Genomic DNA, 26223 nt, shown 5'->3' with positions numbered 1-26223 from the left:
TTGACTCTCCAAATGTAACTGCCCAAGGGGGGGAGGTATTAGCAAGGAATTAGCATGCTCGGAAGTACCAACCCCCCCCAACCCCTTTATGGGGGGGGGCGCACTAGTGACAAGAGACGAAGCCCTAAGTGCCCCATTCAGCATGCTCATTGACAATGCTGACTGTTTGGGAGGAATGGGGGGGGGGGGAGGAAAGCTAGGGTGGGGGAGAGAAGTAGCCTATAATTGCCTGGAACACAGGAGCACTCCCTACTTCAACATTTTGTTGAAGACCTCACTTGTTTTACCTGTTCAAACACATCAAAGGAGCCTGAGTTCATCTCTAAATTCTGCTTTGAGTACGTAAGGGGAAAAGTAGCCTAACTGATGTAAAATATGTCTGGCTCTTGAACAGTCCTTTCTATTCACTTTTTCCTAATCAGCGAGGTGGGGTGGAAAAATTCTCCCTGCTGTTATTTTCATGGAAAATTTTCCATGTCTTAAAATACATTAAAAAAAAAAAAGCAATTAGCAACATAATGAATGGATGCAGCACCAGGTGGAGAATTTTCAAAGTAGTAATTACCTTTTTTCATGTTAGTAGAGCAAATTGTCCCCTGTAATAGCTAAAATGAGAGCTGGTTCATTCACATCCTGGCGTGCAGATTGTGTACACAGGTGCAGGACAAACTCTTAGACTGCAGTCTTTTGCCCACTTACCTGGGAGTAAACTGTCTTGACTTCATTTGGACTTTTGAGTAAACCTGTGCAGGATTTCATCCTCCCCGCTTGTAGAGTGTGTTGTGTGATTGAGTGCATACCTGCACACATACTTAACCAATGTGATCTGCCTTCTTAGTTGACCTTTTATGGGACTCTGCTTCATGAAGTTATTACAAGACCTCTAGATGCCCCAAACTAGGTATTTTAAGAGCACATGGGAAGCAAAGGCAGGAAAAAACAGAGGCTATGTAGTTTGGCTGAACTGTGCTGTTCTATTTACGTCAGTTCCAGCTGCAGAATTCTTCAGAATATAGTGACATCAGGAAATTCTGTCTTTAAAGTAATGACTGGCATTTAATTCTTTAGAATTAACAATTATGTACTTAAAATGGCGTGTTTTATATTGAAATAAAAATACATAACATCAGATGTTTGTTCCATACAGTTTTACACTAGAACTGCTACAGGAAAGAAATAGTTTTCTGTTCCCCCAAAATAGAACTTTAGCCAACATTATATCTTCAAAAAAAGTCAGTGGGATATTATAAAATAACATTTTAGAGCTAGTGTATCCCTCAAGACTAGAATTCCTCACACTTTTAGTGCCTTAACATCTTACACTGAAAGGAAATTAATTCTTGAAAGAATGCTGTGCACAATCCATTTGAGACAGTTTTGTTAAAGAAATACAAGCTGTCAAGAAAGCTGCAGCCAATGTTGAATTATTACAATAACATTTTAAAGGAAGTTTTCATTATGAGAATTCAAAGTAATGTTTCCAGAACTGAGTTGCAGATCTGATTGGAATGCTTCATCAGTTGGTAGGCTAAGAGTCTTGTGTTAGATTAAAGGACTCTAGATGATCAAATGTATGAAGGTAGCATGCAGACATCATTCATTCAAAGCTTTAGCTGGCATTAAAGTCAATGGTGGGGAAGCTTTAGCTCCTGCAATTCTGTGTATCATAGTACGGTTTAAAAGCACAGCAGGCAACCTATGAGTAAATTCCATGAAGATCATTGTTGCAAGTGAAAACTCAATAGACTGGATGTAAATTAAATTAGTTGCATTTAGATCCCATTGAAACCAGCAATCTTGGTTACCCCACTACACTGCTGAAATAATTGCACTGGCTGTCAGTTAGCTACTAAGCTAAGCTCAACTTTTGTTTTGAGGTACAAAGCCCATTGATGCCATTGATGCTTGACTAGCTGGTAACTGAAAGGACTAAGAGGACTGGCTAAGCTCCAACTTGGTTTCCTGGGCAGCATAAGACTGTACTAGCAAGGTTCTGGTTTGAGCCCTGCAAAGTATTTTAACATCCCACTTCCAGCTCACTGTTTGGTGTATGTCAGGAGATGTGAAAAGAACTATTTCCTTTATTAGGCATATAACTAGACTATCCCTCTGGTTGGAGACAAAGCATGGCCTTTATTTCTTTTACAGGCATTTTCTCCCTTCTCTGAATGCATGCTCTCTGTTAAAAATAAGTTGTTTCGGAGTTTCAGCATCTATGCTTTTATCTCCTGAGGCAGTCTTCCAACTCCTCTGAGTCCAGGCAGCCTGGGAAATGGTCCTCAAGTAATCCGCTCCCCCCTCTGTTTGTTGTTCAGATTGAAAAATGTCAGCAACGTGAACCAAAATAACAAAAGGACGAGAAGGTATGCTCAGTCATTGCCAGGGTTTACTGAGCAAAAATCCCTTCCTGCCCTCTCCCACCATCAACCATTCTGTAAAAAACGAACAACTTTTCTCTGTCTTCAAAATGTGTTTACTAAGGGTCCTTTCATACATTTACCTTTTAATGAGGAAATAAGTGTAACCAAGCCTCCCTCTGCATCTTTTGGCTTCTGGAAGCAAAGTTTATTTTCCTTTCCAGCTAATACCAGAGCACTTCTTTCCCCAACCTTGCCTGATGCTCCTAGAATGAGAAGGTTTCTTAGACTTTCTCCCTCGCACACTCATCCCATATTGGAACTGTTCCCTTCCAATTTCCTGTGGTGGCAACAACTTTTTAATGAGCAAACTACTACACTCAACAGCTTTTGAGATTAGGTCGAGGGGTATGATTTACCTGTACACAGTTATCTGTGACTGACATCTGTCTGGCATTTCAAGGAATTGTCAAGGAAATAAGATACTACAAACTCAGGCAAATGTTTTCCATCACCAGTGTTTTCCACTTACCATTAGGAGGTTTTCTTTTCTGATGTCTAATCTCACTTTACCTTTTCATAGTTTTAAAACAATTTCTTCTTGGTCCATTTTCTGTGCTGTTGAATAACTGTTTTGCCCATTTCTTTTAGGAAATATCTTGAGATGCTAAAGACACTCTCTTTCTCTTAGAAGTAATTGGAGTTCACCAGGAGATGGAGCAGCCAAAAATATTCCATTCTCTGTAATCTGAAGTGGTAGAATTGTGCTGTTTAATGTGCCATTTGGCTCTCATATGAACATTTAACTATATTAAGCTCTCTACTAAGGGAAACAGCTTTTACAAAATTTTGTGATCTTCCTGTACAAGTGGCTGCAGATATATGATGACTTCTTTCCATTATGCCAAGTTCTTGTAAATGTAAATAGGAGGTAATAGTCCCCAAAAATCCCTAGTTAAGTTTGATGAACTAGCCTTCCCAGCTCTTGCAGGTGCCTTTGAGCTGAGGTCATTGTTTTTCCTATGCATTGGACATTCCAAATTCTCTAAAATTAAATAAATGCACTTTTTACTGAAAGTGGAACAAGTGATGTCACAAATGTAATGCTCATGAAATAGAAGATGTTAGTGACCTGCTGGTTCAACATTTTATTGAGGAAAATGTCAAATATCTAATTGGGGATTGAGCTAAAAAGATGGTTCAGTTAAAAAATATGGTTATTTTAAACACCAGTTAAGGACAAAACCTTATCCAAACCCCATTTAAGAAGACTGTATACTTATATACACTTTATTGCTTATTTTTTCTTCAGTCCAAAGTTGCCAGTTTTTAATGGTGGCTTTTAATTGCTTCTTAACCCACCCTTTATGAAATGTTTTAAAAATACAAGATGCTTTCCACAATGAATTTGGCACTTCAGTTTGTCCCTGTTGTTGTCCTCTCCAAGATCATTACTGACGGAGCTGACAGGGAGATACGAAGTGATTTGATTTTTAATGCCGCAGAAATAGACATTGATATCGTTTTCAGTTTAAGGTGTGAAGAGATCAAAACATCCTGCTAACCAGGGTTGCCAGGATGCAACCTGTAGAGCAAGCATTTATATTCAATATGCATTTATAAAGCAGGAGATGAGGTCCCTACTGGAATTGATGGGAACTACTGAAGGAAACAGACTTTTTTTTTTCTTTTTAAAAAGACAGAACCAGTAACTATGGCTGAGGGTTGTTTTTGTTTTTAACACCCCCTCCCCAATTTTATTTTTTTAAAGTAAACTTCTCACATTTTTTGCATCTGAAAACTGAATTGCTAGAAAGCATAAGAGGGTTTTTTGTGCCTGTTTAAAAAGGAGCTGTGTTCTTTTCATAGCAAATATGATTGCTGCATGTAAACTAGTGTTACACTAGTGTTTCCCAAGTTAAGCATGTAAGGCACCTGTGGCCTGTCTGCAAATACTGGAACCCTGATAATGCCAGCATCTGTATGCTTTCTGTGATTCATAAATTTTGCTGTGGAAAAGGCCAGTTAACACTGGTGTCTTATGTGCCAAACACGTTTGGTTCTTAAAGTTTGGAGCTCCTATGTATGTGTGGAAGCATGAAAGGTTTAAAAAGGCCCTCTCAAAATAGAGGACGCAATCCATTTCTTCTTTGTAAAATAAAATTATCAGTGGAAATTTCACGAATAAGCCTTGCATTCCATTACAGATGTTTGTGGTTGTGACTATCCCAACAGAATTAAAAACAAAAACAAAACAAAACTGAATCCCTTGGGAGGTAGTATAGTTGCTCTTTTTTGACTCATTCCATTTTTCAGAGCAAAAATGACCAAAGAGCTATTGCATTTATTGCTGTTGAAATGAGCACCATGAGATGGTAGAAATGTAAAGAATGAGTTGACCAGGTTTGTGTCTAGAAAGATGTGAAGCAGTTACATGGAATTGTTCACACACACACACACACACACACACACACACACACACACAGAGAGAGAGAGAGAGTAATTAACAAACAGGAACAGTTTTGATGGGGGGAAAGCTACAAGCTGTGGCTGATTAGCTATTCCTCTCTGGACAATTCTTGCTACTGCTGCTCAAGTCCAGATTGTGTGAGATTTCATGAATAGGAATACAGCTGAGAATAAAAATGAGGCTTCTTTCCATCACTCTATTTATGGAGCAGCTGCTTCACTGTTTGACACCCCTTTTACAGCCATTTCTAAATAACTTACCTGGTGTTCTCAATATGGCTTTTTGGTTTAACGCTGCGTTCATTGAGAGTAAGGTCAAATGAGAAGAGGGAGGGAGTATTGAGCCATTCATTGTCTTTCTGTGATTTCCTTTCTTCTTTTAATGTGGGCGTTTTGTTCCCTACAAAAAACTTATGACCTTCTTGATCTGTCCTTGGTATTTGAGAATATAATTAATATTTTCTTATATTTTGAAAAAAAGCCCCTCTGAGGTAGTTAACAATGTTTTTAATAGAAACACAAATGAAATAACATAATCCTAAAACAACAACAACCCACTAAAACATCTGTCAAATCTGTCAAACATAATATATAAAACAAGGCAAGAACCAGCTTAACAGCATAAAAATCAACATTAAGCTACTGCCTGGGGGTGCTGGAAGTATGTACCAAGGCTGCTTTAAGGTCATATTTGTTTTTTCAGAAATCAAGATGCTCCTTCCTTCTTATATGTGCCTTAATAAAACACTTCCTGATTTCCTCAAACTGCTGTTTGCCATGACGTCCAAACTGGCAAAACTGTCTGTGACTATCCCTCCAAACCAAGATTACAAATCGGACTCACATTCTAAATCTAGCAGAATGTGCATCACACTTCTGTATGAATGATATAAATCCAGTGACCCACTCCCTTTTTGTCACCGCAATTTAATATTTGAAGAGCTTGAATGGAAGGGAGAGAGAATCCTGCCCAAGTCCTGCTGGGATTGTGATGGGAAGGGATGAAGGCAAAAAAAAAGGAATAACGGTCTATGCCAGAATAGATACTGTATAAGTTGGGACCAACAGATCAGCAAACTGGTAATGAAATGACTGTACGTGGAAGAAGATAAGTAAAACAAAGCATTAGTGTAATACGATTGTCAGAAAATACAAACTATATTCCATGTCACTAGCATAAATTTCACCCCAAATGTTCAATTCAGGATGTGTCTCACATCTTTTATTGTCTTGCATAATAAGGCAATTAACTATATGAAACCAGTTTTTGTCTTAAGTTTCAGAACTGATTTGTCATGTTCACAAAGTTCATAAACCTCAGAAAAGATCATGGGATTAAGTGAACATAAATTTATGCCAAAATAAATCTTGCTACTCTTTAAGATATCACAAGACTCCTTTGTTCGTTCATCCTTTTTAAACAATAGTACCTAGAGATGTTTGAGAAGAGATGCTGGTTTAGTTCTTGATATCCAGAGAAGTCCAGAAGGGTAAAAAAGTTCAGCATCTGCTGAGGGGAGTGGATTGAAAGATGACATAGCAAAATATAAAGAAACCTACCTAATGATTATTTCAGTTTTTTCGATACTTGGTGGAGAAAAGTGTGTATTTATATTCCTTTGATGATGGTGAAGTCAGAGTTTGGGGGTGGGCAGAGACGGGGATTGCAGCTGATTTGAAAGTAGGCTTCTAAATTGGATCAATGGTTCTGAAGATTTTTCAGAAGCTGAAAATGCACTTGAACGTAGAGGTCGGATTTTGGCTGCTGTGCAGCTGCTTGGACATTTCTTAATTTTAGAAACAGTTAAGACTTTTATTTTTAACCAGAAGATAGGAATAGATTTCATATTGTTTCATGTATTTCATGGGATGCAATTCTTCATGCGTGCATTCTCATTTACTGTAGAGGCCAAGATCTTGTTTTAAAGCATTTCTGGAAACCATAAAAGGTTTTGATTTAGTTCAACTGAACTTTAGAATATGGGAAGAAATCATTTTTGCCACAAACTCACAATAATACTTCTCCATGAATAGTAGTAGTAAAAATAAATATCTGAATATTCTCAAGCTAAAAGAATGGAAAATAGATAATCACAAAGACTAGCACTCGCTTATAGGAATAAGAAATCAATGTCACAGGAAACATTGAGATTATGTTTATCTTTTGTATATAGAAACCTGCCCGGAGAAGCAGGTTTCAAAAAGTTTGACGTGAAACTTTAAGCATGTGATAAAAGTTAAGTTGACATTAAGGAATTAAAGGATTAGTTTAAGCAGCTAGGAACAATGGTGTACTGGTAAATTTTGATGGGTAGGACTTAGAAAGGAAGCTGCTTTATACTGAGTTAGTCCATTAGTCCATCTAACTCAGTATTATCTACACTGAATGGCAGCGGCTTCCATTCCTCAACAGCACAGCCTGGGGATAGATGCCAAGGATTGCATCTGGGTTCCTCTGCATTTAAGAGACATGCATGGTTTGCAACTGCTGTTCTACACGTCCCCAAAGGCCCTTTCTAAACATGACAGTCCCATAGCCCATATTCCTAGAGGGAACTGATATACCCTCCACAAGACTTTGAAGCAGCTGGCACTCATAGAATACTAAGCTGCAAAAGGTGGTTTTTTTTAGTATGTTGGAATTTGTCTGGGAAGATAACTCAGATCACTGATCAGTCAGGTGGCATGACTGCTATCCTGTGCATAGGTATCTGAAAAGCATGTTGAGTTTTAACAAAAGAGCTTGAGTCAGCTGCAATGCAGCCTTTAGCTATTAATTGGAAATGAAAGAAAGACAGCTTACCTTTTAAACTGCTAGAATAAAGTAGGAACCCATCAAAGGAAAGAAGTATCCAGCCCCTGCTTGATTATTTCCCCCAGGCTCTGACTTGTTCTGTGCTTACCTGGCACAAATAACAGCAAAACTAAAAGCCTCATTATCACATTGTTCACTTCCCAGAACCAGGAGGGCCTGTTAATTACCCAGGCCTTCTAGGAGTTATTTTTTCCATGTTTGTTTGACTGTAAACACAGGATGCATGAAAGAGCCAATCAGAGAAAGGAACATTGTGATGCGTGGAATCATGACATCCATACTGCACACAACTTGTTCCCACAGTGGAGATCTGGAGAATGGAAATGAGAATTTCTGTCATCTAATCAGAAATTCTTATACCTGTATACCCAGTATACCTGAAGGAGCGTCTCCACCCCCATCGTTCTGCCCAGACGCTGAGGTCCAGCGCCGAGGGCCTTCTGACGGTTCCCTCATTGTGAGAAGCAAAGCTACAGGGAACCAGGCAGAGGGCCTTCTCGGTAGTGGCGCCCGCCCTGTGGAACGCCCTCCCATCAGATGTCAAAGCGATAAACAACTACCTGACATTCAGAAGACATCTTAAGGCATCCCTGTTCAGGGAATTTTTTAATGTGTGATATTTTAGTGTATTTTTGGTCTCTATGGAAGCCGCCCAGAGTGGCTGGGGAAACACAGCCAGATGGGCGGGGTACAAATAAATAATAATAATAATAATAATAATAATAATAATAATAATAATAATAATAATAATTTCATTGCAAAATGGTAATTGACACCCTAGAAACTTAAGAAATTGTAAGAATCCTCTGTCTAATTGCTTGTGATGTGAAACCATAACAGTTAATTTGATGCATGTATTGTGAAATTTCTTTTGCATTATTTTTTAAAAGAAAAATACAAGAAATAACAGATTATACTGATGAATGCAGTAGCATTTATTTTAGGACACTGGAAGGTTTTTGCACAAACAGGAGACTGGATTGCTATTCTACTTGTTTAAAATCTACCAAAAAAATTCTTTCTCAATTTTGGAAGACAATGGAGATACTATTTCTTGAATTATAGTAAACAAAAAATTAAAATGATTTGTTCTGAAGTGATGGGAAAGTACAAACCTGAAATTTGGAGTTGCTGAATGACTAGGGCTGTAGTTCTAACCCCACTAATATGGGAGTAAGTCTTATTTAATTCAGGAGGACTAAGTGGACATGGTTAGGATTGCACTGTCTGGCCGCATTCTTAACTCATCTAGGAGCACACCTCATTGAAGTCAAGTAGGCTTGTTTAACATTGTACTGTACTGCTGATGGCCTGGTTTGGAAGCTCAGTTCCCAGCTTCCCAATTCATAGTTTAGCAGCCAGGTTAGGAAAGTGGTGTTAAATCACGGCATCCCATTTCAAATGTAATGACTAACTTCAGTTTAATTAAACCAAGATGCAAGTACCGAGGAAGGAGGCAAAGGAGTACATGGTATTGCAAGTTAGGAACTGACACTGACTAGATCTAACAATTTGTTAAAGTTATTTTTGGAAGGTTATAGTCAATAAATAGTGTTGAATGATTTGGGAATATTTGTACATTAGAGTTTCTATATAGATTAGCATGCTTTTGATGCTCTTAGGAGTTTTGGCTTTGAAATATTTTTGTTTTATGTGATTTTGTTATGTGTGTTTTGGATGTTTATTACAATAATAAACACTGGAATAAAAATGCAACTGTTTTGGAAAGTTACTTTCTATTCTTAGCCAAGAATGTTTAAAATTAACTGAAAAATAAAACAAAATATTTTAGGATTTACTGTCCCCTGTTACCTGGAAACAGAAAATGTTTTTCTCTTGCTATGGCAACAAGAAAATGTGAATGTACGATAAACCAATAACTTGGAGTTCTGCCACAAAATAGATGAGAAATCTGTTTAGTGCTGCAGTAGAGTTGTATCTCAAAATTTCCAGCCTCCACTTTGACCTAATTCTTCCCCACACTTCTCAATCTTTTTGTAGAAGTGGAAAATTACTTGGAATAAAGCTTTTATATGGTATTTTAGAAGGTTTGCAAACTTGTTCCTGTTATAGGAAAAGATGGCTGTTGAGTGTAGGAAAAAATGTTTCCCTAAGCTGATTAACAAAATGGACCATATTGGGATGGAGTTGCTTTTGCTTTGTTTGGACAAAGTAGTAGCAATGTATTGAATTCAGATTTTGAATGACTACTTCTATTGTGTCATTCAGGAGTGGACATAATGTATACTTTTAAATTCCTAAGTAGCCTTAGCTTTTGAGAAGCAAGCAGTGGATCATGGAGAACTTTGGCCAAGCAAGTATCTGGGTTGAAGCTTTTTATTTAATTCACAGACAGAAACAAAATGACAAAAAGGATGGTAATTTAGTATTTTTCGGTGACAGGAAGGTTTTAAGAATTTATGCTGAAAGCTCACTGAGAGTTTGCACTGTTCCCCAAGTTTACTGAATACATTTTAAGTTGACATGAACCTAAGAAGACTGAGATAATGAAGAGCAGCTACTTTCAACCCAACTGTTGGTGTTTAAAGTTCCTTGTTGTTGTTGGCGTCTGTCTCAAGAGACAATGCAGTGCGCCTCCAGGGGTGATTATTCTTGCTTGCAGAAGGTGAAATGAGACAGAGTGACTTACTCAGGCTCTTATCCTGGCTGTATTCAGAGGCCATGCTTTTACTTCTGAACCTTTGTCAGCTCGCAAACCATCATTTGGGAGGGGCTTGCTTGAAAATTACAGTTTGTGCCTGCTGCTTGCTGTTATACTGTATATTTGCTCCCCCCACCACACAGCTCACCCAAAATGGAGATAAATAGAGAAAGAAAGGAGAATGAAATCAACTACATCCAGTCCACACAACTCCCTTTCCTTACCAAGTGTTTTCCTCTTTTCACACTGCACATGTATTGGAGCATTACGATGGACAAGTACCAATATAGTATGGGATGACAACCAAATTGGAAACCATCAGGTGCCGGTGCTCCACAGAGGTGGGAGTTGCTGCACTTCAAAAATATTAAGCAGAGTGCTGAGCAGATGGATAATGAAAGTGGGCAAGCAACTCTAAACCATGGATTGCCTATTATGTATTTGGAAGCATAAGCCATGGTGTCGGTTCTTAACTATGGTTAGCAGAAAGCATGCTTGAATGAAACCCATGGGTTGGTTGACACATAACACTTTCCCATTATTTAATGCTACATGGATGAGCCTTAACAAGCCTCATGGCCCGATTGCTCACCAGAACAAGATGGTTTGACCAATCCTGGCCCAACTTCATTGGCTGCCAGTTAGTTTCCAGACCCATTTCAAAGAGCTGCTGTTCACCTATAAAGCCTTACACAGCTCAGGACCTCAGTACCCTAAGTACAACCTCTCCCCATGCAAACTGACCCAGATCCTGCACTTATTATCTCTATGTCTCCACTTCTGAGAGTTTTGGAGGATGGCAACACAAAAACGGGCCCTTTCTGTGGTGGCTTCCTGACTGTGGAATGCTTTTCCCCAGAGAGGCTCACCTGGCACCATTATTTACATTCTTTAGGTGCCAGGGGACATTTATTATGATTATTTTATCACATTGTTACGCTTTTTATTATGTTTTTACTATTGACGTTCTGTAAAACGTGTTCTTAATGCTGTACACCACCCTGGGATCTTTTGATAAATGGTAGTATATAAATTGAAATGATGATGGTGGAAGTGCAAGGCCCCTTTCATTCAGGAGGAGGACTCCTGCCAAGTTTAGTTTCAGCTTCAGAGAATTTTGGCTTTGTATTACAGTGGTGCCTCGCAAGACGAAAAGAATCCGTTCCGCGATTCTCTTCGTCTAGCGGTTTTTTCGTCTTGCGAAGCAACCCCATTAGCGGATTAGCGCTATTAGCGGTTTAGCGGCTTAGCGGCTATTAAAGGCTTAGCGGCTGAGCTGCTAAAAGGCTATTAGCGGCTTAGCGGCTTAGAAAAGGGGGGGGGGGAGCGGAAAAAAATGGCAAGACTCGCAAGACATTTTCGTCTTGCGAAGCAAGCCCATAGGGAAATTCGTTTTGCAAAGCACCTCCAAAACGGAAAACCCTTTCGTCTAGCAGGTTTTCCGTCCGGCGAGGCATTCGTCTTGCGGGGCACCACTGTACTTGTGAACCAGCAATTCTGGCTTAAAGCAAACAGTGGTTAGTTTCTAAAACAAGCAGAGCTCAAACCATGGGTTAGCTGGCATGTTTTAACTGCTGATTGTGTTTGCACATGATGTTAAGCCATCATGCTTTGACATTTAAGGTAAACTTGGCAGAGGAGGACAAGGAAAGTAATGTGAGCCTGATGCTTTGTTGAGACTTGCCTCCATAATGCTGAACCATGATTTAGTGTTACATGCAAACAAGCCCAGCAGCTGCATACACCTCCTGCACTATGTGCATGGACAATAAGCTTGTGCATTGCTACCTCCAGTGCAGCTGAGAAGAGGATATCAGAAATTTCTGCTTCCGTCTTCCATTTTCAACTATCCATGTGTTCCTATTATGCCTGAATCTGGACAAACTGTAGTTAGAGTTAGCTATGATTTATCGAAATAAGCAAAGTTCAAAACATGATTATGGACCCTGATCTGTTTTAGTAAACCATAGTTAGCATTGTGCACAAAAAGCTAAACCATGGTTCAGCATTATGTGTGAACCAAGACAGTGAGTCAGTGGCAGAGGTGGAACTTCATGCTAGTCCTCCCAAATGCAAATTAGGTGGATTGGATAATATTTCCTGTATTGCTTACTAAAAATACTCTCTGGCATTCTGAATGAAAAGCTTGAAAGACAGCCCTCTCCTTTATAAGCAGTACGTGTGTTTGTGTTTTGTAAACAACAAGAGACTTTCTTTCCTTGTTCTGTTATTTACCAAAACTAAAAGCCACAATTTTAGAAATTCTGTGCTTGTTTGACACAATGTATTTGTTAGATAATTCAGTCACCACTCCATTGTACTCACATCTTGATTTGCTGGAGAGAGCCAGGTTCTGCATGTTCATGCTTTACTGGAACTTGAAAATAAATGGGCTCCAATGGCTTTGCGTAATGGGTTGCTTTTCCATTGCTTTTCCTCTCCACTTCCACCAAACTGAAAGCACTAGTTTCCTGTCTGTCTTGTGTGATTTCTTGCATGTAATTTTAAAGCTGCCTTTTAGAGAGCTCTTCAGAGTAGCGAACAAGAAAAGCCTGTGCTAAGCTCCTCATCTTCTAAACAACCAATTTAATCCTAAATAATGGAAAACTGGATATTTGCAGATTCTAATTTAGAAAATTAGTGTTTCCATATTTGTTTAATGATAACAAGGTGGCTGCTATGATGGAAAGTTTCCTAGACAATAAATAAGATACTCTTTGGTCCACATTTGGCCAGCAACATTTCTTATTGTATCTAGCACATTTAATAACAGATCTACATTATGGTTCCGACAGTAGAGCTACTCTGATAGTCTTTTCATAATTTATATTATCTTAATTACATTTATAATTTTATTCTGATTATATCTTAATAGAGATTGGTTATGTATTGTATTCATCCCAGAGTCTGTTGCAATGGTGATTTGGGAATTGATGTAGCATTTTTTCTTACAGAGGGGTCAGTTCTGCAGTAACATATTCTGCAGCAGAAGGTGAGAAAATTTTAGAGTAAAGACAGACAGGGAGATATGCTCCCTTGGACACCCTCATTTGAATTCCCGTTAGGCTGAAGGCCAAACTAAATGTTATGCTAGTGCTGTACATGATTTATTCAAAAGCTGACTTGGGGGCCAGAGCTGGACCAGTACCTAGAGGGATCAGGCTTTAACCCCTTGCCTCTGGTATGGCCTCATTCAGAATCGCATATTCTCACCCCCACCTCAGCGTTTCATGTTCCTTTACTTTTTGAAGTAATGGTTTTATTTAATTATTTTAATTCAACAATTTATACACAGCTTAGTTTCTAAGCAGTGTACAGTGAGGTTACAAAGGAGATGCAGCAGATAAAACAAGTTAAAATTTTTACCAAAAAAGCTTCCTTTTGTTCACAAAGTGCCTGTAGTTCAGGGAGGCAGGCGGCCTGTTTTGATTTCAACTGGGCGAGAGAATTAGGCTGACAATACTGAATGCACGGCTCCTGGCAGATTATAGGGTGCAAGTTATCTAGGCAGCTGTATTGTGGGTTACGCTGGAGGTACAGAGTGGCTTTAAGAAACTGACCATCTCTGGCCTGAGGCTGACTTGCCAACAAACTAGTTTTCTTCCCTTCTCTGTAGTTTCAAATCCAAAATGTATGACAGAAATTGAGTACCGCCAGTTGAAAAGCTTGGAGAGGAGCCAATTCAGGAAGACACTGAAGCTGTTTCCATAAACACCTTTCTTTCTCTTTTTCAGAGCCATGGTGTCATGGAAAGGGATTTATTTTGTACTTACACTATTCTTGGGAAGTTTTTTCGGAAGCATTTTCATGCTTGGCCCCTTGCTGCCATTGATGTTTTTCTCCCCATCTTGGTATCGCTGGATCACTGATCGCGTTGTGGCTACTTGGCTTACACTTCCAGTGGTAAGTTGCTTATATCTTATATCTTACATCTTATGAAAAGTCCCAACTGCTCAAACCACCCAGTCTTAAAATGCCAAACAATGACTTTTTATATTCAATATTTGGACTTAGTTTCAGGTATAGAATTGTAGCCATGCAACACAACCTTGCCCTGTTCAGTAGACCTTATTATCCTAAGTGTACCTAGGATTGCAGGCATAATCTTCTATGTCCTGCCAGGATAAGCTTCAGAGCTAATGGCAGAAGGTGATGGACAACTGTGTCTAAACTTGAGACAGAGATGGGAGGTGTCTGGACTGGAAAGACTTTGGCAGATGGCCAAAATGACAAACTATAGAAGGGCCAAGGAAGAACAGTTATCAGATAAGTTAACAGTACTCCTTGTTCTGTTCTGGAATGGAAAATTCAATTATAATATTCAGCAGTCTGCTTTATTGTAAGGTATCTTTGTTTCTTCGTTCTTTGAATGATCCGCCTTTAATTATTCATCAACAAGTAGTCATGTTTTTTCCTTCTTTTCCATGTAAAATATAGTAATTTATTTGAGAGAGAGAGAAAAAAGATAGGATTTCCTGGTTGGAATGGTTTGAGATGAACTGCTATGCTTAACAGCTATAACTCTCAGGTCACTTCTTTCCAGCACATAGTGTCCTCAGCCTGACAAGGTCACCACCTATTAACCCTAATATATCAGTGTAATGACAGTGAAGAGTCTTTTAAAAATAATTTGTAAGCTTTAGGTGGTTAGCAGACCAGTAATACATTTTTTAAAATAAAATTTTTACCAGACCTCTTAAATGTTACCTATGTGTTTGTTTCACTGTACAGTGGACCGTCCAGTTACATACTGCTCTGGTTATGTAACTTTCAGGTTACAAATGCGGCAAACCTGGAAGTGTATCCTTCCAGGTTTTGCCGCATGTTCAGAAACGGCGCCTCTGGTTATGTTTTTTTCGGGATGCACACGGACCCCCAGAATGAATTAAATTCGTATCTGGAGGTTCCACTGTATTGATGAGTTTCTTGTTTTTCTGCTGTTTTAACTGTGCATCCCGAAAAAACAACTTTGTTGTTGTTGGTTGACATGATTTTTGTTTGTAAGCTTACTTGAGGGGTAAGGTGACAAGGCAGAGTAGCCATCAAAGCAATATCCTATGCTGGGTATCTATGTTAATCAGGAGTACATGTGCATACATCTCATATAGACTTTAAGAACTATAGAAAAGAAGCACCGGGCGAATGAATGTGAATGAAGCTTGACTACCGTTGCAGCAAAACGCTGGCTGACTATTGAAGGAAGGGAAAACCAGAGGGAATGGAACAGAGTGTCCTGTAAGATCTTGGTTGGCCAGCTGGAACCCTGAACAGGAACACTTCACACTGCAACATTTTGTTGCAGGTCCCACTTGGATTTTAGTGTAATGCTGAAATCAGAATGGAAGAAAATGTATATTTAGGTCTAAAGTGCTGTAGTTCAACCATCTCATCTCCAGCACTATGTTTATGAACTGCAGTCTCACAGAAACACATGAACACTGCTGTTCCCTGTTTAAAAAACAACAGCAGTGGGGAGTTATAATTGTGCCCTGAGACTGCAGCCCAAAGAAGATTAATTTGAAGCCAGCTCCATTGAACTCAGTGGGAACTTGGTGAGTCTTTGGAAATAAATCAATGCAGGAACAAACGGTTTTCTTCTGATCATGTATTTGATTCATTTCCTGAATTATCGTAATGCCAGCATTTTTAGAAACTCTACCAGGTGTGCTTCCCTCCTCTACAATTCTATGATTCCTGTCTTCTTAAAATGGATTTCAAATATCTAATAATATTGCACAGAGGCTATGCATTTAGAGGTTTACAAATATTTAGAATCCGTAAATAATCTGTACCATATAGTCACTTACATACAGTGGTGCCTCGCAAGACGAAATTAATTCGTTCTGCAAGTTTTTTCTTCTTGCGAGTTTTTCGTCTTGCGAAGCACGGTCTCCCATAGGAATGCATTGAAAATCAATTAATGCATTCCTATGGAGACCACTTGCCAGGCTGGCGGTGCGGAGAAGGGCTTTTCTCCCCACCGCAAGCCTTCAGGACAGGTACGGGAACAGAGGGTAAGGCGCGCAGCGCTTCTTCTCTGTTCCCGGGGCTTGCGGTGGGAGGAGGGTTTTTCCTCCCCACCGCCAACATTCAGAACAGCATTCTGAATGTTGGCGGTGGGAAGGAAAACCCTCCTCCCACCGCAAGTCTTCTGGACAGCCATCCGAAGGCTGGCGCGGGGAGAAGGTCTCTCCGCCCCACCGCCAGTCTTCGGAGGAGCCTTCCGAAGGCTGGCGGCGGGAGGAGGTCTCACCGCCCCACCGCCAGCCTTCGGAGGAGCCTTCCAAAGGCTGCCGGTGGGGCGGAGAGACCTCCTACCGCCGCCAGCCTTCGGAACAGCCTTCCGAAGGCTGCCGGTGGGGCAGAGAGACCTCCTCCCGCCGCCAGCCTTCGGAGCAGCCTTCTGAAGGCTGCCGGTGGGGCGGAAAGACCTCCTCCTGCCGCCAGCCTTCGGAGCAGCCTTCCGAAGGCAGGCGGCGGGAGGAGGTCTCTCCACCCCACCGCCAGCCTTCGGAGGAGGTCCGAGGACAGTGGGGAAGACGCGCTGCGCTTCCCCGCTGTCCCGGAGATTTCCCTATGGGTTTTCGTCTTGCGAAGGAAGCCCATAGGGAAATTTGTTTTGCGAAGCGCCTCCAAAATGGAAAACCCTTTCGTCTAGCGGGTTTTCCGTCTTGCGAGGCATTCGTCTTGCGGGGCACCACTGTATTACTTTGTTTTCTCTGAGCAGAGCTCTGAAATAAAAATTCTGGCTAAATAAGAAGTAAAATTCATTTTACTTCTTTCGTTCATTCTTTGGTTCAAGGCTGATAGCATATTAAAAACCTGTTTTTAATAAGGAACAACTTATTGACTGATAGTAGAAGTAGTGGAACTTACAAATATGTCCCATGGTATATGTTTCTTTGTCTGCTCTGTCATGCATAAGCCCTGAAGTGACTAATTCTCTAGTTCTCATTTTTTTCATAAGATGATGATCTCATTTATATCCCACCTTTCCCCAAGGAGCTCAAGGTGACGTAAATGCATAGAATTTTAGGTACAGAACCACTGATTTGTACAGTTGGAAGGGACCCTGAGGGTCATCTACTCCAACCCACTGCAATACAGGAATCTCAACTAGATCACACATAACAGGTGACTATCCAATCTCTGAATAAAAATCCCTAAGGAAGGAGAGTCCACCACCTCTCATGGAAGTCTGTTCCAGTCTCAAACAGCCCTGACCTTCCCCATTTTATCCTCATAAGAACCCTGTGAGGTTAACGAGGCTGAGAGGCAGTGAATGGCCCAAGGCCAGCCACCCAGTGAGCTTCATGACTGAATGGCTCAGTCCCTAGTGCCTCTAATCACAGCACCACACAGGTATTACATATAGACTGATGACACCCAAAAAATACCTCCTGTACCCTACGTATCTGATCCACTTCCTGTACCCCATGTGAACCAACCATTGGAGGACAAAAGTGGCTTCACGTGGGATGGAAAACTTTCCTTCTGTGGAATTCCTTAAGGTGCCTTATTTTAAGATTTAAGCCATAGAGTCCAGCAATCTTACCTGTATTTAATTATTTAACTTACTACATTTATGTACTGCAAGAAGCTCAGGGGTGTGTATGTGGTTCTTCACCCTCTTCATTTTATTAGGATAACAACCCTTTGGGGTAGGTTGGATTGAGAAAGAGTAGTAGACTGGGGATTTGAATCTGTGTCTCCTCAGTCCTAGTCCATCTGTTGCACCACGATGACCCCACGATGCCTTTAGAAAGCTTACAGGTGGGGCATGAGGGCCACAGAACCCACTCTTTTCCTCTTTGGAGATATACTGCTTCTGAGCGTGGGGGCTCCGGTTATCTATTATTACTGATAGGGAAGACTTCCATGGGCAAAACTGAGGTTGAGAAAGTAGGAATGGTTTTGATGGATGAACCTGGGCTGGGGAACACTTGCAGCACACACACTTGTTGGAGGCACCAGCTACCACTGTGTGTTAATAGTTGTAAGCAACATGTTAATGAGCAAAACGATCTCTCTCCCACCTCGATAGATGGTCAGTCCGAATAGCGGTGCAGAGTTTGCTATGCTTTCATAATGGTTCATTTTTAACCTTGATCAATAATAACATGCCAGTACTGCAGTTAGCTGAGTCATCCATTAATGCTTTATGCTCTTTATATAGTTCATTTCACACAGGGAACTAAAAGCCCTTCACAGAGGTAAGTGACATCTCTGTTGATTAGATGAGACATTGTCTGTCTTATTTCCTTGTTCCTTCATCTTTTCTAATTCTAATGCTGTTTTATATTCCAAACGTCAAGGTTTATTTTGGGTTAGAAGGCTTCACTTTTCCCCTTGGGTAGTTCCGGGAAGAAAATTGGTGTTTTGATTCTGTTGTGGGTCTGAGTGCCTTCGTCACCTTTTCTGCCATTGCAATTGGTTGTTTTTAACCATTATCTTTGTATCCCAACCTTTCTCTGAAAGGCTCAGGATTACATGTCCATAGTTACTTTATTCTCAAAGCAACTCTGTGATCAGTTAGACAGGAAGAAAGTTATTTCCTCTATAATTTGAAGCTGGATAACCTTCACTGTTCAAATAGTGTAAATACTATTCACTTGCGTAGTAATTTTAAAATGTCTTTTCTAATAACAATTCAAGCTGATGTGCAACTTTTTTATATAAAAAAGACAAAACTCATAAAAATTATAACAATACCGATTAATTATGTCAGGGGTAGGGAACTTCTGACTTACAAGCCAATATTGGCCCATCCTCAAGTTGACCCACAAAGCCATTTTCCCAAAGCCATTTCCACCCATCTGCTAATGTCACTCATGACATCATCTGATGGATGGGAAGCTATGGTTAAATCCTGTGTGGGCTACATTCCTGTTCCAACCAAGGAACAGGGGAGCAGCACAGCTGAAGCAGCAGGATTTGACCTCCATGCTTGTCAGCTGATAAATCCTGCTTGGTTTGGCTGGATTCCATGCAGCACCTCCCTGATTCAGAAAGGGGGCCTGTATGGAAACTCCTGCTGAAATGAAGGGGGGCACTGGCCTTGCAAGGTGCTTTGAAGTCCTGACTTTGGGACTACAAAGCACCCTGCAGCTGACATAATAGGGAAGTCAGGAGATTGACAGATGGGTTGTCCTGTGAAGCGTATCATTATCAGCCCATGGAGCCGAAAAGGTTTCCAACCCCTGAGTTAAATGATTCTGCCATGCAGCAAACCACAGCCTGACCAGTCTATGGACAGAAAGAGCAGTGTCAGAGAAAGGCATAAAAGTAGATTGGTGTGGGATGAGGCTTCCCAGAAGGAGTCATCCAAAGGGTAGATGCTATCAGGCAGGATATCCCACAGCACAGGCAAATCTTGCTTCATGCATGGAAGGGTGAAGGTGTTCATTGTTTGGGGAGATAAATATGACTGCCTTGAATTAATGTGTCGATTTTCTGCTGCTTTCACGATAACTATAATGGTTCTTCTGAATCATGTGGTTATTTGACATTGCGTCCTTTGAGTATGCAAGATCTGCATTTTTTTCCTGCAGTGGGTGCTCTGTAATAGTCCCTTTGGTACTGTGCCGTTGAACAGTATGCTACTCCTCAAATGCTTTCCCCAAACCATTGTGCTAAATACTTTTTAAAAACTAGGTACATCTTAGAAACATGCACTGGCTACTATAAACCTTTGTTGCAAGATAATGTCTTGATTTATATCATTGTAAATTATTTGTTCTCAGATATTTGCATGTTTTCAAAGTTAATATAAAATCAAATTATTTCTCTTAGGCCTTACTGGAGATTGTATTTGGAGCAAAAGTGGTTATAACAGGTGATGGATTCATCCCCGGAGAAAGAAGTGTCATTATCATGAACCACCGAACTCGAATGGACTGGATGTTCCTATGGAACTGCCTGCTGAGATATAGCTACCTCAGACTTGAAAAAATATGTCTCAAATCTAGCCTCAAAGGCATTCCAGGATTTGGTAGGTCACCAACATGATAAAAAATTTCTTTTTTGTTTAGCTTTATATGTTGTTGTAATATTTGCTACCTTATATGGTAGTTCAGAATATTTGATTTTAGCTCTGCTGTTTTTATAATGATGGGTTTCATTGTTCTATTTATTATTTTTCGGCATTATTGTTAGCTGTCTTAAGGGATCTGTGGAGCCATGCAGAAAGAGAAAAATTCCAAAATGATATCTGAAACCTTCTATCTGTTAAGCATGTAAACTGCTTTCCAATTCACATAGTCTAAAATAATTTGTTTTCAAAATGTGTCTTAAAATATTACTCTCTTCAAATCAGATGCATATTTGTTTGTGCTGTCTTGTTTTATTGCACAGTAGTCAAACTCTTAGAAGACAAATCCCATTTCTTTTTCTGATAGACATACAAGTTTTGTGGATCAGGGACTGCTGTGGACATAGTCTATCTTGATTTCAGTAAGGCTATTGACAAAGTCTCCCATGCTATTTTTGCAGAGAAGCTGGTAAAATGTAGTCTGGATGAGGTAACTGTTAGGTGGATTTGTTGGTCGGCTTGATGACCTTCAGCATACAGTAGACAGGGCCCAGACTAACAAAATAAATTTCAGTAGGGACAAATATAAGGTTCTATACTTTGGCAGGAAGAACAGCTGCACAAATATACGATGAGGGACACATGGATTACCAGTAGCTTAACATGAATCAACAGTGTGATGCTGCAGCAAAAAAGGCTAATGTTTTTCTAGGCTGCATCAACAGAAGTATAGTGTCCTTATCAAGGGAAGCAATGGTAGTGCTGTATTCTGTCTTGTTGAGACCCACCTGGAGTAGTGTCTAGTTCTGGGTGCCACAATTTAAGAAGGATATTGACAAGCTGGAACATTTGCAGAGGAGGGCAACCAAGATGATCAAGGGTCTGGAAACCAAGCTGTATTTGAACAGTTGAAGGAGCTAGGTATGTTTAGCCTGGAAAAGAGGAGGCATAAGAAGCGCTCTGTTGGATCAGACCAAAGGCTGCTTATTTTTTAGCATCCTGTTTCCCATGATGCCTTTTGAGAAACTTGTAAGCAAGACCAATGGGCAGTAGCCCTCTCCCGCAACCGTTATTCTGGGGCATGCTCCCTCTCTACCTGATGGCAGCATATAGCTACCATGAGTAGTAGTCATTGATAACACTATACTTTTTTATTCTTGGTTTAAAACTTACTAAGAACACTTATTCTTACCTACTCAGTACTGAAGATTCTGCTGTTCACAGCTGTGTTATTTTGATGGAATGTAAGTGACAGAAAGGAAATAACAAAGAGCCCATTCAGTTGTAACGAACCATCACCTTTAAAGCCAACAATGCATGTTGGGCCTGAAGTGCTCCTCTCCCTTTTAAACAAACCACAATAGAATCTCTGAAGCTAATGTGTGCCATAATAAACTCAGGTTTATTAGGCCAAGTTCATCACGTCGAAACTGGCCTGTGAAGTAGTTCTGCGCTTTCCTTTTGCATTTAAAAGGGGTAGAAAATAAACAGCAACTCTTCAAATGTAGCCGTGGCACTGTCAGCCTCAATCAACTTGAGAAGTCTCAAGGCATTGTTTGTATTCTCTTTATCTTATATAGAGTATATCCTAGTGTGGTGATAATAGATAGTGTGGTACACATACCAATTTTGTCAGGGGCTACGCATGTAGCCTGTGTTGAAACTTTCTAAGCACACAAGTGTAGCCCTCCTGGGTCAGCTCCAAAGACCTATCTAGTCCAGCCTTCTGTTCCTCATAGTGGCCAGCTAGGTGCCTATTATGGAAATCCCACAAGCAGGATGTTCATTTAGCAAAAGCTGTTCACTTCACTGGTTCACAAAAATATACTTTGTTTTATGTGTACACTTGTAAAAATTAAGTTAACTGGCCACCCTCCACTATTTAGAGTTTGCCCTTTCAGAAAAGTTCTGATTGTATTTATTGCTTTCACTCACTATTCTACTATTACTTTGATTTCTCAGCTGATATCATCAGAAACTATTAAGGTACCGGTTGCATTGTGCATACCAATCTTCAGTTTTGTTCTGTTGAACGTATAGGCTCTAACAAGCTTTCACTTCTCAAACAAAATTTTCATCAGTTTAATCATACCCATTTATTGCTAGGTCATCTTTACTCTTTCACCAATTAACTTGTGGAATGTATGGTATGGTACAGTTCACTTACCAGTGCTATAACTGTAAGAATGAACAAAGAGTACCTTGGAGAGCATTTGCCTTTTTTCTTTTAATTACTTACCATTCTTGAAACTTAAATTACCCATTAGAGCTTCTGCCAGTAATAAGCAAATATCAGCAAGGACGGCGTGATGATGATAACTTCAATTTGTTTTGCCAAAATCCTGGAGTTGTATTCAATGCTGCTGCAGTGGGTTTCCATGCATGCATGTGGAGCTTCCTTTTTATCTCCTATCCTTTCCAGCCCCCATTCTCACATTCTTATAATCAGCTCTGAAGGTTTGGGGATTTCTTCAGAGAAGATTTTGGGGGTGCACAGGGAAAGAGAGGAAACAGAGGTCCCATTTCACCTCTGGAACTCTGCACATGGAACATTTAATACAACCCTTGCTATTTACTGGCTGTTCAGTCAGTCAGTCAGTCAATCAGTTATTAAATCCTATCTTTGGGGATATAAATCCTTCCAAAAAATACATTAACAAAATCACAATAACATTAAAATGTAACATTTTATCAGTATCCTTCTCAGTTGGCAATTGATGCTAAATGACTCTGTATGAGGAATGGGAACATCGAGCAAGTTCTAAGGTGTTTGCCTGCCTCTCTCTCTTCCTCTCCTGGTGTTCTTTCCACAGCAAAGTGGGAAGTTATATTAGAGTTATATTAGAGTTGCACACTTTCTGTGCAAGTGAAACGTGAGGTTACCAGAGCATGTCCCACTGTGGCCAGTGCAGGAATGGCCACAGCTGATGGGTCCTTTTCACCACCAAATCCACCTGAGCCTCAAGTGGTGATAGCACTGGATTTAGGAGTATCCCCAGACTCTGAACCTGCTGCTTATGGATGAATGCAACTCTGGGAATCACTTACCAACAGCACCACCATCTTGTCAAAATTCAACCTCAGTTTATTGGCCCTCATGCATCCCACTGCTGCCTCCAGACACTGGACTACCACCAAAGCAGTTTCACCTAGTTCAGATGGTATGGAGAAACAGCGCTGGTTGTCATTGATGACATTGAGCCCCAAATCCTGTGATAACTGCACTCAACTTCATATAGATGCTAGATAGCACCAGGGACCACATGGAACTTTGCCAAACCCCACAGCACAATTGCCAAAGGGCTGAACAGAAGTCACCCAATGCTACACGCTGGAAGCAGCCCTGCAGGTTGCAGCGGAATCATTATAATATTATGCCTCCATCTCCCAACCACAGAGAGGGTACCATGGCTGATGGTATCAAAACCTGCTGAGAGATTCAGGAGAATCCAGGAGTTGTTTGAGGTGGAAGGCTATGGTGGGATAACTTTTCTAGAAGTCTTTCAGTGTTAGCCATTCCCTGATGGCTGCTTCCCTTGCAATTTTTTTAAGATAATAAAATTCTCATATAGTGACTTTTGCAGGTTATTTTTGAATTGCATTTTGGGTGTTCCACACAATACCACACATGTGGAAATAACCATGGCATGGCGTTAGCTGCATCAGAAAATTGTATGGTTAGACCTTGGTCTGTTTTTCCAAGTTATGCATAATGCAGTAATAAAATTGTGGAAATGGTCAAGTCCACAGCTCCTCCACAGGGAGGCCACCTCTTTCTTTGTGAAAGATAGTATTTGAGTAGGGTCAAAGGTTTCTGTTAAGCATAGGCCTTCCATTATCTAAGTGCTGTATAAATAGCTTGTGGTTTGCTTTGTGGACTGGAGGCAATGGACTCTTTAAGTGAGAGTCTGAGCAACAGTGACATGTGATATCTTCCAGCAATTTCATCAAGGGCTGTCAGACTTAATTACTTTAGAGTTATTTATATTATGAGGTAGCTTTGGGAGTGTATGTTGGAAAGTGTTCTCTGTAGTGTTATCACTCTTGTAGAATTGTTTACATCAGAAAGATGCATACCAGATTTATTATTATTATTATTTTGGAAGTTGGAACATTAACTCTGCTCTAAATTCGTGCTGGGAAAGGGGAATAAAATGACTATTGTAATAACTTGTAATTCTGCTTTTTATGCTTTAAATAAGTCTGGTCTCATAAAGGTCTGTGTTGTAAGGGAACATTTTGTGAAAACCGATGGCTTAGAATAATAATTTGAAGGAACCAAAACACAAAGGCCAAAGGTTTGGTTAAAAAAGCGTTCATCTAGTCTCCCATAGGTAAACTCAATTCAGGCCAGTGTGTTAAAATCACTAAAACAACTAATTTGCATGTTTTTGCCTGCTAAGCAAATGTGCCAGATGACTCAAGTAAGCAAATCATTTACTAAACATCCTATAAAAGTTTTGTTTATACAAAATAGGGGTGGGGGAGAGGAAATAATATGTTCCGATTCACTTGAAATGTCCATACCTTCCAGCTCAAGCTTCAGAAACATCTTAATGTAGAGGGCAAGGAGCCAGTGTACTACCTGATTAACTAGAGAGGGGGGTCTTGTCGTCTGGCAGCCCAGGACCTCCATGCACACAGCCCAGGCTAGTACCCTGGGGAGATCACTTTGGTTCCAGTAATGACTTCACCCTTGGAGATACATTCCATTGTCTCCTGAGACAGATGGATGCCAACAGCCTTACAGACTGAGAATAAGTAGGCAGACTTGAGGTTGCATGTCAAGCAATGAGACGAGCATCTGGATTAGGGGTGAATACTGCATACCAGAGTTCAAAGAAATAATAGATGGATATTCAGCTGAGGTTTTGTTTTGCTGCAGCAGTCCTTACTGATGATTAAACTGAACCTTACCTGCATGCAAGTCTTCCTCCATTCATTCAAGTCATTTTGTTGGATCCTGGCTGTAGAGAAAGGATCAAACAAGGAAGCACTCGCTTTTCCAGAGATGGCTGGTGATGAAAGATGCTAGTGTCCATGGACATAAAGTAGAATTGCAGAGGGATGCTTTTGCAATTTTTAAAAAATAATATCAAAGCTGTAGCTTTGTGACATTTTCTTTAATTCATAGCTAAATTTTCATGTTTTTCGTCTCACATATTCCCCACAATATTGAAGGCTTTCACATTTACTTTCACATATAAAGGAGAAAAGAAGTAAATGTGTCTTGCACTTTGTGCAAGCTTTAGAAACGGCCAAATTTCTGCTTCCTCTCAAAAATCATCTATGGGAAACAAGCCTGAATATTTTTTTTTCCTAGAGAAAAAAAAATATTTCTTTATTTTGCTCCACTTAGAGTGTTGTCTTTTGAAGCAAGTGACTTAGGCTGAAAGCAACATAGAACTCATTGGCTTACTCCTTAGTCAATATATGTAGGATTCTTCTGTTAGAATTTGAGGGTTTCCTCAGTCATGATAGTGCATTTATTAATGGGATGATTACTACAACACCAGGAAAAGAACTTTACATGGACTAAATCCTAGAGAACACAGAATCCAGTTCTCTTCCTTCCCTGAAGAGATAGGTCTTTATTGGGTTATCTGAATGCCCGTATTAGATCATAGTGTTGAAATTAACCTACTCTACTTTCAGCCACAGAAAAACGATGTAAAAGTCACTGATGCAATCTGTTGCATGCATTTTTATTTATTTATGTATGCTTGTTTATAAATTTTCTTAAGATGTCTTTTGACTCCTGTGGTGCTCAAGATGATGAACAATATTCCAAAATCCACTGTGGTTTTTTTTAGAACACACACACACACACACACACACACACACACATATACACACAGGGAGAGAGAGAGAGAGAGAGAGAGAGAGAGAG

The 26223-nt window shown here is 40.1% G+C and overlaps 1 protein-coding gene across 2 annotated transcripts in view; it reads left to right on the top strand.

Moving 5' to 3' along the window:
* Window positions 1-26223, top strand: part of LCLAT1 (lysocardiolipin acyltransferase 1) — an 80226-nt gene that overhangs the window by 12444 nt on the left and 41559 nt on the right. For both annotated transcript variants that reach the window (XM_028724474.2, XM_028724473.2), the window contains exons 2-3: window positions 14038-14206; window positions 20096-20294. In XM_028724474.2, coding sequence (XP_028580307.1) covers window positions 14042-14206; window positions 20096-20294 — 364 coding nt within the window. In that variant the 5' untranslated portion in view covers window positions 14038-14041. The remainder of the gene's footprint in view (window positions 1-14037; window positions 14207-20095; window positions 20295-26223) is intronic.

The sequence above is a fragment of the Podarcis muralis genome, chromosome 3 (genome assembly GCF_964188315.1).
Source record: "Podarcis muralis chromosome 3, rPodMur119.hap1.1, whole genome shotgun sequence".
Classification (NCBI taxonomy): domain Eukaryota; kingdom Metazoa; phylum Chordata; class Lepidosauria; order Squamata; family Lacertidae; genus Podarcis; species Podarcis muralis.
Note: the sequence above shows the minus strand (reverse complement) of the source record. Positions and strands in the feature narration are given on the sequence as shown.